The 18575-nt window shown below is 35.9% G+C and overlaps 2 protein-coding genes across 2 annotated transcripts; both read right to left on the minus strand.

Moving 5' to 3' along the window:
- Window positions 1–1021: 1021 nt before the first annotated feature.
- LOC145604008 (FACT complex subunit SSRP1-like) lies at window positions 1022–9186 on the minus strand. The gene is made up of 16 exons (XM_081659967.1): window positions 9027–9186; window positions 7665–7850; window positions 5252–5357; window positions 3794–3930; window positions 3588–3671; window positions 3408–3496; window positions 3174–3282; window positions 2988–3074; window positions 2814–2906; window positions 2493–2690; window positions 2251–2396; window positions 2026–2161; window positions 1781–1879; window positions 1500–1679; window positions 1334–1412; window positions 1022–1250 (listed from the first exon to the last, which is right to left on the minus strand). Exons 1-16 carry the CDS (start codon window positions 9078–9080, stop codon window positions 1120–1122), a joined length of 1914 nt encoding a protein of 637 aa, XP_081516093.1. The 5' UTR covers window positions 9081–9186; the 3' UTR covers window positions 1022–1119.
- Window positions 9187–9867: 681 nt separating this feature from the next.
- LOC145604015 (methylcrotonoyl-CoA carboxylase subunit alpha, mitochondrial-like) lies at window positions 9868–18286 on the minus strand. Its single transcript, XM_081659972.1, has 16 exons — window positions 17813–18286; window positions 16460–16581; window positions 16112–16259; window positions 15268–15405; window positions 14953–15048; window positions 14816–14875; window positions 14376–14468; window positions 14169–14280; window positions 13337–13441; window positions 12813–12949; window positions 11877–12111; window positions 11632–11798; window positions 11392–11508; window positions 10501–10749; window positions 10318–10413; window positions 9868–10162 (listed from the first exon to the last, which is right to left on the minus strand). Exons 1-16 carry the CDS (start codon window positions 18161–18163, stop codon window positions 10154–10156), a joined length of 2235 nt encoding a protein of 744 aa, XP_081516098.1. The 5' UTR covers window positions 18164–18286; the 3' UTR covers window positions 9868–10153.
- Between the last annotated feature and the right edge of the window lie 289 nt (window positions 18287–18575).

The following is an 18575-nucleotide window of genomic DNA, read 5'->3' on the forward strand; positions in this document are numbered from 1 at the left end:
ACAAGAGATGAACCGCTTATTGTGAAACGGTGCTGTACTCGTTGGTACGGTGGACAATGACATAGATATTAGATAGGGAGCAGTGGAGCACTCAACATTTTCCAACAGCAAACGATGTCGATAAACAAGTTTGCTTTGTTTTTGTTTTGTGGCTGTTCATGCTTGCTCTTTTTGGTTTGTCAAACGATGATGTAAGCAACATAGTTAAATGTAGACAGATAATACTTGTATGATGATCATCTTTAACTTATATTCCTTTGCAACTCAAATTTAACAAATATATACGTAGTAGAAGTATAAAGCACAAATTCATAGTTAAACAAATTCATCCAATACTATTTGATTTTTATTTTTATTTACTCGTATAATTTAGTTGGGATTTATTTTAGAATTTCTTTTCAAATGTATTACTGTTTTACTTGTATCACCACCTCATATGCTGCCATATTATATTTATTAGTAGTAGTAGTTTTTTTTTTTTTTTTTTTTTTTTTTGGACAAGATGTTATTGGTAGTTTTTATAAACTTTATAGTTCAAATACTTGCATTTAGAGCATTATTCCTCTAACATCTACATGTTTAATCGATTATAAGAAAAATACTTTCAAGCATATATGATCATTTTGGAAAATAGCTTCAAGATTGATTACATTCACTGAGTGTCATAAAATTAAAGCTATGATTAATTGATTATCAGAAAGCATGTAGAAATCAATCAATATTTCACCCAAAAAAAAGAAAAAAAAAAAAAAAAGAAATCTATCAGTAAACAATTTCAGCATTTCTTTTTTGTTCCCTTCCTCCTTTTATCGTTAGTTTTTAGTAATGTGAAAAAAAACTCTGGATGAGCTAGCAGCCTAACAGGTTTCGCTGATTGGTCGTTTAGTACCATGAATACGAGTATGGCAATGCACTATACAACCCCTGATTCCTCCTTATCCCAGCAAAGTTTTGGTCATCTGATATAAAAACAAATACTCCGTAACCACCTACTGATATACTACCCTTGATACATAAACACAACTGTGCAAGGTAGAATGATAATTGATCCTCATCCAAGATGGCTACAAAGGAGGATTTGCATTACACTACTCCATACAAAGAAGGATTTGCATTACACTACTCCTCGCTGTCAGACTCATTCCCTGAGTCTGCATTTGCTGGTTGTGGATTCTTATAGTCACCAATTTCATCACTGTACCGTTTCTTGTCAGCACGAGCTTTTGCTTCATAAGGTTCTTTTTCCTCAGCTGTATAACAAAACAAACCAACTTAGGGTTGTTTGAGATACTCAACAAGGCAGATAGTAATGTCTCTATTTATATCATAATACCTGACATCTTCCTCCATTTCTCCCCAAGAACCTTCCCAATGTCTAAGAATGCAATCCCTGGGTTTTCTTTCTTTGTGTTCTGCATAAAATACACCCAAAATTACATTAAAATATACTGCAATGGATATTATAAATACGAAACGACTGTATCCGCTGCCATCTTTACCTCCCGCTCAGCTTGAGAGAAGAAAATGAAACCAGTTTTTGCCTTTTTGGGGGCATTTGGATCTTTCTTCCTTTTTGTTTTCTTCTTCTTTGATCCGTCTTCATCTCCATCTCTAGATTTCTTCTTGCTTGAAGAAGCTTTAACTGATGCCAAGTCTTTCTTTTCTTTCTTAGCAGGTTTCTGTATCAAATACTTTCATATTACTTGGAGATTTTAATTATTAGCAAAAATAAAGTTAATATATATCTCGCACAGACACAATGTCTTGGTCAGCTACTTACCTCTTTCTCATCACCGCTAATACTAGCATCCGATTGATCTTCTCCAGAGTCATCAGTTGGAGATCCTCCATCATCCTTGTCTAAAACAAAATCTTCATCCTGTAAAGAGGTCAAAACTATATGTTCAAACCTTTTCCAGCAAACATTGATAGCTGTCTCCTCACAGGAAACCAAGAAATAAAAGAAAAGAGAAGACATCAACTAGTCCATTACACAACGCACAGGGAACAGGAATGGTCTAATACCTCTTCATCACTCTCATCTTGTGCATCCCTGATCCTCTTCATATGAGGATCTTCATCATCACTGCTAAGAGGTGCAATGGAGAGTGAAGGTGCATTAGGACCGTCTCCCACGTTCATGATTTTCAAGCCCTTGTTGCTGCAAGTAACCATATAAACGTGTCAAATTAAAACCAGGTGTTACTAAAGTTTCAAATCAAATGTTGGAATTTGGAAGCTTGTTAAAACCTGATGAAATCAAACAAGTTTTGGTATTCACTCCTCTGGATATTCCGAAAGAGATGCTCCTGATCTGTCTTCAGTTTTACAAGGAGATCAAAATAATGCATGTTGGATCCTGCAACAACGTGCCTTTGGAACTCCATATAATCGATCTGGTATATAAGGAATCATGTTTGTTAGAAAACAGATAGCCAGTAAATTATACACATGATGCTACATAAAATGTTATACACATATACAGAAATCACCTCCTCATGAAGAATAAGGGTTGGAGGCTTGGGTAAGAAGAAGAAGCTCTTTTCAAGTGGGTATAGAATTCCGTCTTCAGCTTTAAGTGATGATTTGACAGCATAGCCATCTTGGCAGCTGCGGAATTTTCCAGGCCTAGTGACTTTGGCGCTAGATAAGGCACGCAATATGTTTGTAAACACATCATGAATGAGACCCTGAGTTATGGGAAACCAACAACAAATTCTACATCACTGAATGAAAATCCAAAGGAATGCGCAAATGGGAGTGACAAATATAATTCAAAATTTATATTCATTAAGTAAATCTCTAAGCATTACCTTGTATGAAGGTTCCAACTTATCCTTGTATTTGGTATTCAAGAGATCTTCATTTATGGAAAGAGTACTTTCAACAACATAGTCGGTTTCAAACTGAAAAAAGGAAGAAGCAAATAGAGCATATATCAATTAAAGAAAGACCTGAAATTGTCCAGAAAATAGAACCGCAAATACCTGCATCACAATATGAGGGTACAGCGTTTGCCCTTTACGAATTGGAGGATCAAGAGTGATAACAACAAATGTATGCGGTTGGTTTGACTGCAACAACATAACAGAAGATGAATGAATAATACAATAGAAAAAAATGCATATAATTTCCAATCAGAAAAGATAACAGAAGTTTTGAAAGTAATGAACCTTAGGAAGACAGAAAAGTCGAACAACACTGCTATACTGGATTTTAAAATCGTTTGCTTGTCCTTGAAGACGTAAGAATGTAAGATGCAGCTCAACGCTATACCGACCCCTAGATTAATAGAGAGTAAAACAGTCAGTAGCAATTCATGTTCATCTTAAAGGATAATAAAAAGACAAACAATCCAACACTTGGCATATTCTCTAGAGAGAAAAAGTAGACTGGGTTGCACAAACCTTGGAGTAAGAATAGCAATACCATCGAATGTGACAACAGCCTCTTCTGCATCAACATCAGCCATAGACATGATCTTATCATGAAACACCTAAGGGGAAAATCAGCCAAACAATAAGATATAAATCTTCAGATAACAAATTGTTGGTCAGCAAGATTCTGAGAGTCAGAAAGAAGCTCACTTGGGCTGAAGGACGATTTTCATCACCAACAAACTGGGTGTTCGAATTTGGTATGTGGAAACTTATCTCCATCAGAGAATCTTTCTGTAAGATACAAGAAAAGGAAACTAAATAATGTTGACTCAACCAAGCCACCAACATTACCAAATGCGCAGATCTACAAATTAATACATTGAGGAATTTCTAAACCATGATAAAAGAACAACCTCATTGGCACCAGATGTATCATCAAGATGGAACTCCAATAGAACATCAGTTTTCCCTTGCATCTGAGTTTGAGATATATCAGCTAAAGATAGCTCAAAGGCTTGTTTTGAGCCATCGAGAAAAGTCAGCATATTCCCTGAGAAAAGCATATGAAATTCATTAGTTTACCATCAGACAAATTTCAGTTCAGAGTGTCAAACAGATCAAGAAGAAAAGGAGCAAATAAAGGGGCAAGACATATATGATGAGTAAAAACTAAAAAGCACCAATAACAGCAAGGTCAAGATTTGATCAAAATTAATGACAGCCTCTATAAGCTAAAAACTAAAATGAGCTTTTGCTAATAAGCAGGCAGGCAAAATTTTATACAAAAATCCCCATAAATTAACTTGGGAATATGTTGCTTTTAAGTATAGAGCGATGAAGCAAATGGCTGCTTAGAATGCTATAGCCAATTGAGGTACCTGTAAATGGCTACTTCCCTTCATCCCATATTAGATTTCCTATTTTCTTATGGTGACCTAAGAAATTCTTGTTTTCTTTCTTTCTTTTTTTTTTTTTTTTTTTCCTTTTCAAAAGCATCACTTCTTCCTAAATGACCTCAAATTTATTTATTGAGACATTTGTCCACATTTAAAAAAAAAATAAAAAAAATATGCCCAAATTGAAATAAATTTGCAAGAGATTTTTTTTTTTTTTTTTTATTATTATTTGTAAATTCAAGGATGAGGTGACTACAATAAAATTACTTTTAGTTTTATCTCTCCTCAACGTTGAATTGTGTACTTTGATACTTTCCAATAAAAGTACAAATACAAATATAAAATAATATTGCAAATGAAATGTTCCAAATTTCTTAATTTTGTACTCACAATTGGAAAAACCGAAAAACAATATAGGGCAGAGAGCACATTAAATAAAACACTACTTTAATAGGCCATCTCTATAGGATAAGTGATCTATTCATGAAATCGCAGTTCTCATGAAGTAAAATCTGTTGATGGTAAGGGATTTCCTCTGTTTTGAAGGGAGTAATTCCAAGAAAGTAATTCCCTAGATTTTGTCAGCTATTTAATCACTAATTAGCCGCCTCAAATATTCAATCTCATGCCTTTTGTTCTTTGTCCCCTTTGATTCCATTAGATTTTAACCCAGTCAACCCAAAGCCCGACCTTAAATAATCAGTCATAAGTTATGCGGCACTTAAAAATATCAAATATCACCAATATATGCAATTATTCATCCACCCATTATTTATCATATAAATTCCAAACTATAAAAACACTATGTACAAAACAATGGTGACTCGGTGTTTTAGTAACTTCAATGCAACTGTAAATCTGGATCTATTCAAGCTGGGACCTCTTGAGGACATATGAAAGGCTATACAGCTTAAGATAATATATACAGAGCCAGGAAAGGGATAATAAGTAAAAGGATAAAGAAAATCATGTTACCATTCAAGTCAACTTCTCCCCAGTTATGCCCACTGACAGATACTTGCTTCTCTTCAGGGGTAATTCCACAGCTGTTTCGGAAGAAAGTAGTCAGAGTGGCAACATCCTATACAAACAAAAGAATTCATCAGCTGTCATGAAGTATTCTCCTTGATGATTAAACATGCATCAGGCTTTTAAATTTTTGCAAAAATCTCAAACAGCAGACTGAGCAACATCCAGAAACGAGGCCAATATTACAGAGTGCAACAAAGGAGCCACAGGCAAGGTAATAAACTCAACACCAAATTTTCATGCAAAACATAGCATAAACAATTACAGCCAGAGATGTAGATGCACTTGAAACACATTAAAAAATTACATCCACAAGATTGCTGGAAGAGATTAAAGGTCTAACAAACTCTGCACTGGATTAATGTTTGGATTATAAAATCAGTGATAGGTCTAACCATTGTTATATACTTATATCCACAAGGTTTGCCAAGTACATGAATAAAATAATCAGTGACAAATCAACCATTGTTAGAATTGCAAGTTCAACAAGTCCCAACGGCCAACATAGTAACTGGACCACAATCACCGAGCCAAGATTACGGAGTAGAGAACTAGAGAAGGCTTTGCTATAGAGTAGCATATGTGCAGGCTGAAGTCACATAGAATTGGTTTAAGCAGCAACACATCATGAACTTTGTTAGACGTGTTTTTATCTTGATGGACAAATAAAGTTGGGTTAGCATCGCACTTTGGATCTTGTTAGTTTGGTACTTATATTATTAGGATAATAATTAGGAATGTTATCATTGTTGTAAGATATTATTAGGAGTTTGGTAGTATTAAGGAAATCAAAGTTCTAGATGAATTAGGTGATTGTTAGCCTATAATATGGATTATATGTTATGGGTTAGGGTATGCGGGAGATTGAGATTGAGATCTAAAGATACAGCACAGGTGTGCATGAAGACGTCTCTAGTGAAAGACACTGAAGTTTTGGGGAAGCTCAAGGGAGGGAGATAATCGTGGGACACCAAAAGTTAGGTAGCTCAAAGGTATGACACCAAATACATGGAAGTTTATATGATCGACATTGGTATAATCAATACAAAATTTGGGTGGAAGTCCTTCAACATGATTGTGTCACCATTGATATATTTATTTATCTCGAACTTGATTAAATAACAGTTGTTGCTTGATGGATATCGATATCCACATAAGGATGGTAGGCTAACAACCATAAGCAGCCTTCTCAGGCTCATAAGACCATGTATCCAAATATGTTCAGCTGACAATTTTATGTGAGGCGATGACAAAAAAAAACAATATATTAACAAAATCTATATTTACAAATAAACCAAACTTTCAACTCGCATGTTTATCTCAGATAATATAATCTAAAAAGTAACTACTAATTTAGAATTTTAGATGATATAATAATAAATTCACTATATTAAAATGGATCAACCAACTGTTGGCTTACTTATTTGACATAATTTGGCAAGCAGTTGGATCTATTATGGTGGATGAATCATAAAAGCCTCTAACTTAAGGATAAGACTAAACACTGCTAACCCCTATGTCAAAAGAAAGACAGAAGCAAAGGGACACAAAAAGCATATGTTCCACTTACGGGCCCTTCCTTCTGATCCGAAAATGAATGCCATGGACTATGCTGCCCATGGCAAAACCTTCCACAGAGGCATCAGAAGTTGATGCTAAGATTGTCATTGTATACTACTTTATATAAGCACACAAAAGGACATCCAATATAGATATTACAAGCACAAGTCTGTTCTATATAATATCTTTATTTCTTAATACATGCGACACATTCCATACTGGGATATTTCATAATACATGCATCATTTCCCTCAATGGGAAGGGTTTTTTTTTTTTTTTTTCTCCGGTGAAATTACTTCATTATTTGCTATTTAAGGAGGAGACAAATCTATATAGTAAATTTGTTGAGCACACTCCCCTTTCTAATCGCATAGGCAGTATTGTCAAATTTCACCTCTTTCCCCAAACCCACTAAACTGGTTTTAAGTGCAAATAAATTATGCACACATTGTAGGTAGTACAAATTACACAGCACATAACTTTAAAAACATCCAAAATAATTGCAGTAAATGGTTGTATATAAGGATGTCAGAAGATCTACATCAAATTCACGAGAAGGGGAGGGGGGGGGGGGGGACCTTCGAATCCAATAAGATTCATTTAAGATTCCTTAAAGATATTTCCATACTGTTCGAGTTATTTCATATTAACATATTTAATGGAGGTCAAAACTCAGAAACCCCGTATTTGGTAGGACTTAGGTAAGCAAATAAATAAGACAGTATTAAGACAAATCAAAGTGATATAATCAGAAGTATAAACATAAAATAAAAATGTTCGTTCGAAAAAAATAACATACCTGATCCCGGAAACCTATAAACTTATAGTACAACCCATCTTTGCTTCGAACTCCAAGTTGATTTGACCTCGGCACCTTCATCCAGAATAGCCCAGAGATATTACTCTTATCAACTTCTACAGCTTTACCACCTCCCTGCTTTTTCCACAGGATCCCACCTGAATGAACTCTTATCTGCCCTGGCTTCTGCAAGCCCACACAGGAGACAGAAAAAAGATAAACATTAACTGATTACAAATGAAAGACTTCATACAGACATATACATCAATAATTACCTAAAAATATCCTACATTATGTGAGCACAAACAAAGTGATAGGAGATAGAAATAGTGCCCAGGATTTGTGTGTGTGTGTGTGGGGGGGGGGGGGGGGGGGGGAATAGCCACTAGTGTTAAACATTTGGACTAGATATATACTAAAACATCTAACCAAAGTATGGGAGACATTTGTAATAAATACCAGATGATACTAAACCATCTTCGGTTATCCCATGTTGCTTTCCAACAAACTGTAATAACAAACGCGCTCGTGCACACACACACACATATGCACATTCCATATCAGTAATTTTCTCAACTAAACTCACGTATTCATGATTTATCATAAAGTGTCAATTTATTATAAAGCTAATACAAATTTACTTATCCACCCCGAATACCAATATGAAAATAACAGCTTCTTAATCTAAGTAATAAAGCACAAAATATAGCACAATTAAATGCTTGATCACAGTTGATTTGAAATGAAGAAAGAATTTTTATTCCCATGTTTTCCTTTACTTCTCTATCTAACAAGTCCTCTATTATTCAATATCTTTTATAGCATTCAATCGCTGCGTCAACATATTCTGGTCTTATCCATCTTTTCCATCCCCTCAACACAACCTTCTTCAACATTCAAGTAAGTTCTACTGAATAAGACTAGAAGTACCAAAGGCAATCAAAATTTTCAATTGAACAGCAAATCAAAATTCAATCAAGCTAGGTAGCGTGAAATTAGGGTTCAATAACTAGGGTTTAAAATTAAAAGGCAAAAACATCCAACGCCGAAATTTGTACAATTCATCGCAATATTTAAAAATTCAATCATCAAACCCTAATTTCATGCAAACAAAACCTGTAAAACCTAGAAAAACATTAATTAATCAATAAGCTATAAAAATCTCTCCACGCACTCAAAACTAATTTCATGTAAATAAACAAAGATCAATACACAGTACAACCAAACCCTAAGAAAGATACCGTAGAATTATCGAGCGTTTAGCATGAAAAATTAGGGTTAGGCGGAAAAATGAAAGAAACACATGAACAAAGAAAAATGAGAAAAGATACAGAAAATGAGGAGAGAGAAAGAGAGACTAACGGTGCCGCCACGACCACCGAGAGAGATGTTGTTGAAGAGATGGCCGTCCGCCATTGTTGCGCTCTTACGAAGAACCAGAGAGAAAGAGAGAGTGTCAAAACACTCGAGTTTAAGAGAGAGAAAATGGACTGAAGAGAAAAAGGGGATGGGGAAAGTGGTTATAAATGTCGAAGAATGGCGCGAACTAATTGGTCTTCATTGTTTATCGTTTTATGGTCTTGGGCTTCTGTGTTCTAAAGCCCACATACAGCCTGACAATCTTGACTCCTTTCATTACGCTTTGTATACATTTTATAATCATCATCCGCTAAGCATTTGATCCACCTGTTTCACCCGTAGATGATGAATGGATCGGATGCGGGAGATGGGTGGATTGGGAGGGTCGAGAGGAGCAAGTGGGTGGATGTGGTGAAGCTCCCAACCCGAATATGATCTGTTGCCATTCCTACGTATATGGGAGATGGGTGGATTGGGAGGAGCAAGTGGGTGGATGTGGTGAAGCTCCCAACCCGAATATGATCCGTTGTCATTCCTATGTATATGACTTACCTTTATGATAGATGCTCTATATTGATATTGAGTTCTTTCATTACGCTTTGTATACGTTTTCATCAATTGACTTTGGTTTTACAATCATACGGAGTACCAAGAAAGTAGTTTTTAGCTTATTTAGACCTTTATTACTTGTATTTACTTGCAAACTTCAAATGATTCTTTATACTAGTTTGGAAAATAAAAAATTCCATGTATCATTTTAGTTTCCAAGATTTGCAAGATGTTAGACGTATAGTACATCCTCTTCCTTTTTGTTATTGCTATATGCTCACCGTTGGAAGATCTGTAAGTAAATGGAAATTCATTGCAAACTTCAGAAGGAATTGCTGCCTGAGCGTCCAAGATCAGGCAAATAGATGTAATGTACAAGTAGGAATTTCCGGTTTATTTGTGTAGTCTGTACAGCACTGCAGCCTAATTTTGTTACATCGTGAAGAAGACTAGCTAGGTTTCTGCCTTTGTGGTATTCTTTTAACAGAGCTTACATATGAATAAGAGATCATTTACATATTAGATCTACACTGTTCCCTGGCGAAAGAATTGCGCTGCTCAAAACCTTTTTATTTTTCCTCTTATTTTTCCTGTACATGTGAAGGAAGTTCTAATCAGTATCTAATACATAGATATTCAAAATCCATGTCTCAACAGCGTAATAACAATTACTTTATGCAATCATATCTGTAAATCGTTTAACTTTTATATACGAAAGCATGATCAGCAGGAAGATGACACACACCTTCACAATGAAGAGAATGCTACCATCTGAAACTTGCTGCCCAGGAGCTACTTGAAGCCCGTGAATAAAACCAGAGGAAGGAGCCTTTACAACATGCTGGAACAGGAAGTACAGCATTTTAAGACTAGAATCTAAGACTTGGAACAGATCAAAGTTATACAAAAAATTGTATGTGGCACAAACCTCCATTTTCATAGCTTCCATAACTAATACTGGTTGCCCTGCCTCTACTTTCTCTTCATTCTTTGCGAGAACCTTGACCACCAAACCAGCCATTGGCGCGGATACAGAACCTGGGGAATGAGATGCCATCTCGGCTCCTCTTGCAGGCCTTTGTTCAGTTTCATCCTCTCCAGACAATTCCAGACCAATTTTTTGCTGAAAGTGGTGATATTGTAGGCCATTCCAAATGTATATGTGCTTGATATTATCCTGCCAAATACACCATAAATATTGATAAAGACTACAGTACCTAGTCGAAAACAATAATTTGGACAATTAAGGACTCAACAAAAATGAAAGGCATGCATTACATATACAGGCTATATAGTGATCATGACAAAATTTGGAGTGGAAATCACTATCCAAGGGTGTTAGGTTGCATGGGGTAATTTCTGTTTGCTAAGATATACGGTTCCACTTTCACATTCAGTATCTCTTAATTATCACACAAGTATTGAAGTATATGGGAGAATTTAGCCAAAAAAATAATAATATATGCTCTAAATGTTTAAAGGAGCATTGACAGTTCTTGCAAGTCAAGCAGACCAAGCAGGAACAACATTCTAAAACAATCCCAGAATTACAGCATGCCTTATATCTAACATAAAGTTTGTTAACATCCAAGATGGTAAGAAGTATAACTGGTAAGCTATTTATTTCACAACCTTCTCAATCTCAGGGTAACTCAAGCATGTATCACAGGTTTCATAAATCACATGTCAGTAAAGAGTAAGCAGGTGGGAAAGTCAATGCTTTCAGAAAGACTTGAATGCAGCAGCGGAAAATTCAGTTCCCTATTTTTGTAGTGACATATATCTCAGGAAGTACATCGCATTATGCAAAGATACACACCTTTGTATAGACAGCTAAAGTTAAGAGCACACTTAATCCTTGTGCTTCAACCCTAAAATCTTGATCACCTAGCTGCACAACCTTAACTTCGATACCAGGGGAACCACAATCTCTAGCCTGTGAAATTAAACTTACTTTGAGTTACGGCAAACAAAGAAATAACAGACTAAGCTTAGCAAAAAACTAAGAAAATTACACGGAATGCTTGAAAAGATGAGCCTTAGTTATAAGGATAGGTACCTCAACAAGATAGCTCCCATCTTGCTGATATGTAAGAGCCAATTTCAAGGGCACTGAACCAATAGTACCATAGTCATTTTCCCATTCAAATTCTATATCACGCCTGGCACAATAGTTGACCCTAAATGGAGGGTCAGAATACCAGATTGAAAGAGGGCTTCTATCCCCTGCAAAATTGTCAGTATTATTCAGTGCTTCAATGGCCTTGCTAGGACAATTATAAAATAGATCAGCTATTTGTTTACCCAGACAATTTCCCTTTCCCGTGTTAATTTCCGTTTTACAAAGACATGCAGCAGCAAGCATTGCACTATGTGTAGCAGATTTGCATGCTTCCTCTGCCAGCTCCATATTACTTGAATCAGCAAATAGTTCATCACTGTGGTGCTCGATAAAATGAGTTTCAACTTGCCCATCCTCAAAAGCCCGGTGGTTGGCCAATTTAAGAAGAAAATTTATGTTAGTTGGCAAACCAGCAACCTGTATCAACAATAACTGGATGTTAAATTATTAACCAAGCACAGAATGCAAAAACAGATGCAACAAGGCTACAAGATAACATTAAATAGTAAAAATTCATAATTCTAATTTAATTACAGTTTAAGAGGATAAACTACTGAGATTAGCATTATTGATCCTCACTGAGAGAGGTAAAAAGGCAAGACTGCATGTTAATTTGAAGCTTGAAAGGAACCGAAATGAGTTCCAACATACATTGACAGTCAAATTCAGGCAAAAAGTACACCAACTTTACTGTTAACTTGTTAAGCACACCTCCAAAGTGAGAACTTCACAGCAAAAAGCCAAAAGTACGAGAACCCAATAGGCCACCCAAGGTTGCAACATATAGGAAAGTGAGATCTCTCCTATTTAAAATAAAATAAAATACTACTAAAAAAGAGACGACATCTGACTTAGTGACTAAATGACTTTGATCATTTGGGTAAACCTTTCATGGAAAATTCAGCGAGTCAGTCCTTATAACAAGCGTCCCCCCCCCCCCCCCCCCCACCTTCCTTGCTTTCAAATGAAGAAGGGAAAAGGTTGGATTAAAAATATGTGCACCAGTAATGCTAATTCTACTATCATTTTTAATTCGTTGCAGACATCCTCAAAAGAAATTACCTCCCTGGGAGATACTACTATTTAAAGCATGTGAAAAGGAAGTTCTAGATCCATGCCTGAAATTTTGATAGGCAATCCTTCAGCTTAACTAATGCATTAGCACGGTTTTCTCCCCAAACAACAAGCTTTGCAATCATGGGATCGTAATGCACACTAACAGCGTCTCCTTGTTCAACTCCTGTCTCAACACGAACTGTTCAAAGAAAATAACTTGATTATTTGACAAGGAAGTATGTTATAGAGCACCAAAAATGGAAGGTGGAGTAACAAATGTGATATGTGAAGGAGAAACACTCTAACAAATCATAAAAACATGCAAAATTAGACACATCACATCTACATCATTAATACGAAATATAAAAACCACAGCATTCCTCCAATATTGAAATTGATCATTCCAATAGAAGGGGAAACTGAATGAGCTTGGTGGGACAATTAACAAGAGATGAGGATACAACCAAATAAACTCATCTAACAAAGCCATCTGTAAACAACTAAATTGTGGGGCAGTGGAGGTAAAGATTATTAAAAGTGCACGGTTATAATTGTACTTATAAAAACTAATAAAAGGTGCCAAGACCTGTTTCTGATTCTGGAACAGGTCGATAGTGATGAAGAACCCCAGTAGCAGGGAGGAACCCTTTTGGAACATTTTCGGCATATATACGGGCTTCAAATGCATGACCTGCCACCAAATAGAAGTATTTTAACTTCACAAACTACTTAAACTACAAATAAGCAGAAAGATCTACAGAACAAACATCTGGTGTGGGACCATGCTTGAGAAATTACAAATACTTTAATAACCCACACTTATTACCATTGTCAAACCCAGATAGCATGACTGTCAATTTGATAGACATTGCCTTGATTTACAATTGTCAACTCATGTTTATTACTGTTATCGATCAAAACCAATAGTGGTAACTAAAAAGGATATTTAGTCATTGTTTTGAAGCAGCAGCCTTATCAACCGCCATTAATTTATACAACTCAAAAATAAAACCTGTAGCAAATAATTAAAGACCAAGCAATTTTTCAAGCCTCAAACACAACCAATGACAAAATCTATAAGGAATCCTACTGGTCAACAGATATTCTTGTATACCATCGATATATATCAACTCAATTTCTACCTATTGTAACACCGGCCATTAAACAACCATAATTGCAATTTAAGTGTACATTTGTTCGGAGCAATTACAAGTGTCTATACCATCAGTATTAGATCATCCTGATTTCACCATTCATATACTTAACTTTTTCCAACAAATTAATAGTTCTAGAAAATGAGCATCAACAGCAGTAAGGCAATCTAAAGGGCAAATAGCAGCATCTACATTTAGCTCAAAAATTCAGCAAGATACTTTTATTCTTCCAATTAAGGGTTTTGTTTAAAGTGAAATTTTCACCTAATAATGGCACCTCTGACTGCGTAACAGGAAGAGACTCGCCATTAGCAACCCGAATCTGCCATTCTACGAGATCTTGGCCAACAACCATCTCTGTCACAGGGTGCTCAACCTGCAAAATTATGTGCATGACACCAGTTACAAGTCCCACTTCACAAGAATGTAGAGCTGTAGATATACACCAACAAATATAAGAAATAGTAGCACCTGCAACCGTGTGTTCATCTCCATGAAGTAAAATTGACCTGAGACAGTATCCACAATGAATTCAACAGTTCCAGCATTGTAATAGCCAACTGCCTTTCACCCCAAAACATGCTAATTCAGCAAAGCAATAAGTTGAAAGATTAAGCAAAAGTTATAGAAATTAGAGAACCTAAATTAAAAATTATGCTTCAGGCTTTAGAGCAATATGCTGAGTGTAAACAGAAAGCTTCTAAAAATCTAGAACTGGCAGTCCAGTCCCAATTAATCAAAACCAAAGAACAGCCGTGTGAGAAACGGTTAAGTTCCAAGCAAAAGGAGAGAAAAAAAAAAAAGGTTAATGGAAACAATGTTGGGATGTGGATAATGATGCATTGATAAGCGAACACAAGATATACAAACAATACAATCAAGCCAGTGCTCAAGTAAATCCTGCAGCATACCTTGGCTGCAGAAACAGCAGCTTGACCCACTTGAGAGCGAAATTCATTACTAACGTTGGGCTGCATCGATGGAACTTTAGTTAAAACCTCTTCCAATCCACAATCTTAAAGTTGAACAAAATATAGAGAGGCATTACAGCTGGGGCTTCTTCAATTATTTTCTGGTGTCTTCTCTGTACACTACAATCCCTCTCGTATAGAAATATAACATTGCCTTGTTTGTCTCCAAAAATCTACAAAGCAGATAGATGAAATAAAATAAGAAAAACTACTTAACAAGTTTGGCCGAACTAAAAAGGTAAAAACAAAGCCCATCTTTTGCTTCACAGAGTTTGAAGCATGCAAATTTTCTGTCTGATGTCACTACAACAATAACACAGCATAAGAAAAAAGTAATATTTTCGATTTCAACAGAAAGCCACAGTTATTTATAAGAGAGAGAAGAGGAAGACCTGCACTTCTATATGCCTAGGCCTGGTGATGTATTTCTCAAGCAAGATTGTGTCCACTCCAAAAGAAGCAGCTGCCTCCCTTCTTGCACCTAAGAATGCTTCAACAAATTCATTTGGGTTTTGCACAATCCTCATGCCCTAGGGAGAGAAAAGAGCAGAAAAGGCATATAGAAATTTGTAAGGCATCCTTATTCAAGAGAATAAACTAAAAGAGGAATTTTTTTTAGCAGTACGTATTGGAGTGGGTTCATTTTCAAAAACATCATTGAAGTTATTGCTTCACTGTATTGCTTTTCTTTTCAGAAAAATGATGAAGTGTAACCAGTATATCACCAAGAACTCAAGAAGTGCTAAATCAAACTAACAAACTGTCTTTGCCCAAAACTAGGTCTGAACCAATGGAAAAGGAAATCGTTGTCGGTATAAAAAAAAAAATTGGAATATGTAGCTGGTTCAATAAGGTAAACATAGATGAACAATATTATAGAAATAGTACAAAATCTTTTTGATTCAAAATGTTGTCTCTAACCACATTTGGTTATGGTACATTAACTAATATGTACTTGTACAGATAATCTTTCCCAAGCCCAGAAATTATCCAGCCATTTGTTTAAGTTTAATGTGGTTAAGTGGTTCCAATTTGGAAAATCTAAGATACAAATTCGTAAAGGTATCTAATATTAATTTCCAAGAGTCAGCCAAATTAGAATACCATTGCAACACTATCAAAACTAGTCAAGCATAATAGAATACCATTGCAACACTATCAAAACTAGTCAAGCATAATAAATGATGACTCGATTAAGAAAATAGTAAACACAAAGAGAAGGCAGGCATGGCACACCTTTCCTCCACCTCCATGTGTTGGCTTAATTAGAATAGGATAGCCAATTTTTTCAGCTTCTGATTTCATTAGGTCAATATCTTGATCATTACCATGATATCCAGGCACCAGAGGAACACCTGCTCCACCCATTATCCTCTTTGAAGCACTATGAATCAAACGAAAGGTTAATATATCAGATACCCTTACATTCTTCAAAGTAGAGCAAGCCACAGAAAAATGGCACACATTGGCAAGTTTGAGAACCTCATCAGGGCCAAACAATTACAAGATATGTGAACCACTTCAAATCCACACATAAAGTCAAATTGAAATAAAAAAAAAACCATAAGGCATTCCTTGTTTCACCTTTTGTCGCCCATATCTCGTATTGCAGAAGCAGGGGGTCCTATAAATGAAAGGCCCTCGTCTTCGCACTTCTGAGCAAACTCGGCATTTTCAGACAAAAATCCATAACCAGGGTGGATCGCCTGCATGCCACATGTTAAACAGAGCCAATTATCAGGTAATATATACAAATGTGCTACCAGCAATTGCTATTTTTGCTAATCAGATCTTATATGAGTACGCTGCCTTCAGCACTACATCAGTAATGCCACTTCTCCAATTCAATACACGTTGTACAATACAGATATCTCATCAGAAAAATTACTCACATTAGCCACTGCAGGGTGGACTCTCTTTATTATATTTCAAAAGGCTCATCAAATATAATTTCAACCATAATCATACAAAAATTTCCAGGTATTTCCAAATGCATAACACCCTTAAGAGCTTAACTCATATAGTCTCCATGGGCTCCATCTACAAAGAATGTTATTAAACAGCATAAAATTCCCAATGAAACTTCTTATATGGCGACTTATGTATTATACATCATTTTTTTTTTGGTGTTTAGAGAGCCACAAGGGCGGGGGTGAGAATCGATTCCAGGATCTCCTGAAACCGGGAGGGAAGCTCTAACCACTTGAGCTATCCCTCACTCTCATGTATTATGCATCATAACCTTATACATTTATACTTTTGAGTCATTGTACATAACACCTGTTAATGATAACTTTCTACATTATCACTTGGCGCATCAAATGCAAGCTCTAAAATCCAGTCTCATTCAGTGCTAGGCTTTTGCTCTCTCTTACTGATTGGAGCTGAATTGAGGTGAGTTGAACTTAACAGAGCTGAAATGAATTGTTTATGAAAGAAGGAAATTAGGAACTGAACTGATTGGACTGAAATGAAATTAAGCTGAACTGACCCTAAGATGGTGAAATCAGCAACATAGAAGATCATAATAGTCTACTCCCTCCGTCCCCGAAAAGAATAAGCCATGTTCAACTTTGAACTTCTCCAAGTTGCTCAGCATAATTCCTAAGATAATCTCACATGTTTAACTATATAATCTCACAAGTTCAACTATATAATCTCACAAAAATAATGGAGCTAAGCATAAGCATGAACTCATGAAATACAATTCCTAAACTAGTACTCTCCCCAGCATTAACTTCCATATAATTTCGGAATTCACGACAAAATCACGCGTCAATTGTTCTTATTAACACATGTTTAATCACATAACAATTCTAAGCATAGTAATTCGTGAATCAATTGGCACACATCATCCAACCATAAACCAAAAAATCAATTAGACAAACAAAATCACACAAAAACCTTCAAAAAAAATCAGCAAAATTAGAAACTAACCTGAGCACCAGTCAACCTAGCAGCATCAATAATCGAATTAACCTGCAAATAACTCAATTTTGCAGGCGGAGGACCAATACGAACAGCTTCATCAGCAAATTTAACATGCCGACTATTTCGATCAGCATCACTATAAACTGCAACTGTCCGAACCCCTAATTTCTTCGCAGTTCGCATTATTCTACAAGCGATTTCTCCCCTATTTGCCACCAAAATCTTCTCGATCATCGGATTCTTCCCGGAGCCGGAGTTTTCCGACGACGAAAACTGCCGGAAGAGAGAGAATGGCGCGAAGATAGGGCGGTTTTGGTGGTGGAGTTCACGGCGGAGGATGAAAGTGAGAGCTGCCATTATTGTTTAAGCTTGCGTAAAAATGTTTGAATTGTAATGGAGTTTTGAAATTGATTTGATTTGATTTGATTTTTGGAGGGGGTTAAATTAGTTTGAATTTAAAGTGGATAATTACTTACATAATTTTTGTTGGTTTGATTGAAAGTTGGATGATGATGAAGTGTTGGCATTTTCAGATTTTTGACTAAGTGGTGAGTCATCATACTCATCAACGATCAGTTTCATCAACTTCATTTTTATTTTATTTTTTTTTGTTTCTTCTGTCTCTTCTAGTCTTCTACTGTAGTGAGCACTAGACCCTAGTGTAGGGTCTCCTACCTACACCCCCATGCAAAACAGTACCGTTTTACCCTTCTTTCCACTAACTCCTCACTTCTAATATCCACCTACAAATTGCTACAGTAACCATCTA

The sequence above is a fragment of the Chenopodium album genome, chromosome 2, assembly GCF_948465745.1.
Source record: "Chenopodium album chromosome 2, dcCheAlbu1.1, whole genome shotgun sequence".
Taxonomy (NCBI): domain Eukaryota; kingdom Viridiplantae; phylum Streptophyta; class Magnoliopsida; order Caryophyllales; family Amaranthaceae; genus Chenopodium; species Chenopodium album.

Bases quoted from the DNA above. Each gene is read 5' to 3' on its own strand.
- LOC145604015 (XM_081659972.1), bottom strand. From the start codon at position 18,163: ATGGCAGCTCTCACTTTCATCCTCCGCCGTGAACTCCACCACCAAAAC. The intron at 10,750-11,391 runs GTGTGTATCTTT...TGTATTTGGCAG, and splicing joins CTTTAGCTGTCTATACAAAG to GATAATATCAAGCACATATA. The intron at 10,414-10,500 runs GTTTGTGCCACA...TTCCTGTTCCAG, and splicing joins TGGAAGCTATGAAAATGGAG to CATGTTGTAAAGGCTCCTTC.
- LOC145604008 (XM_081659967.1), bottom strand. From the start codon at position 9,080: ATGGCGGACGGCCATCTCTTCAACAACATCTCTCTCGGTGGTCGTGGC. The intron at 3,672-3,793 runs GTTGTTCTTTTA...TGTATCTTACAG, and splicing joins ATACATCTGGTGCCAATGAG to AAAGATTCTCTGATGGAGAT. The intron at 1,680-1,780 runs GTAAGTAGCTGA...TATTTGATACAG, and splicing joins TTAGCGGTGATGAGAAAGAG to AAACCTGCTAAGAAAGAAAA.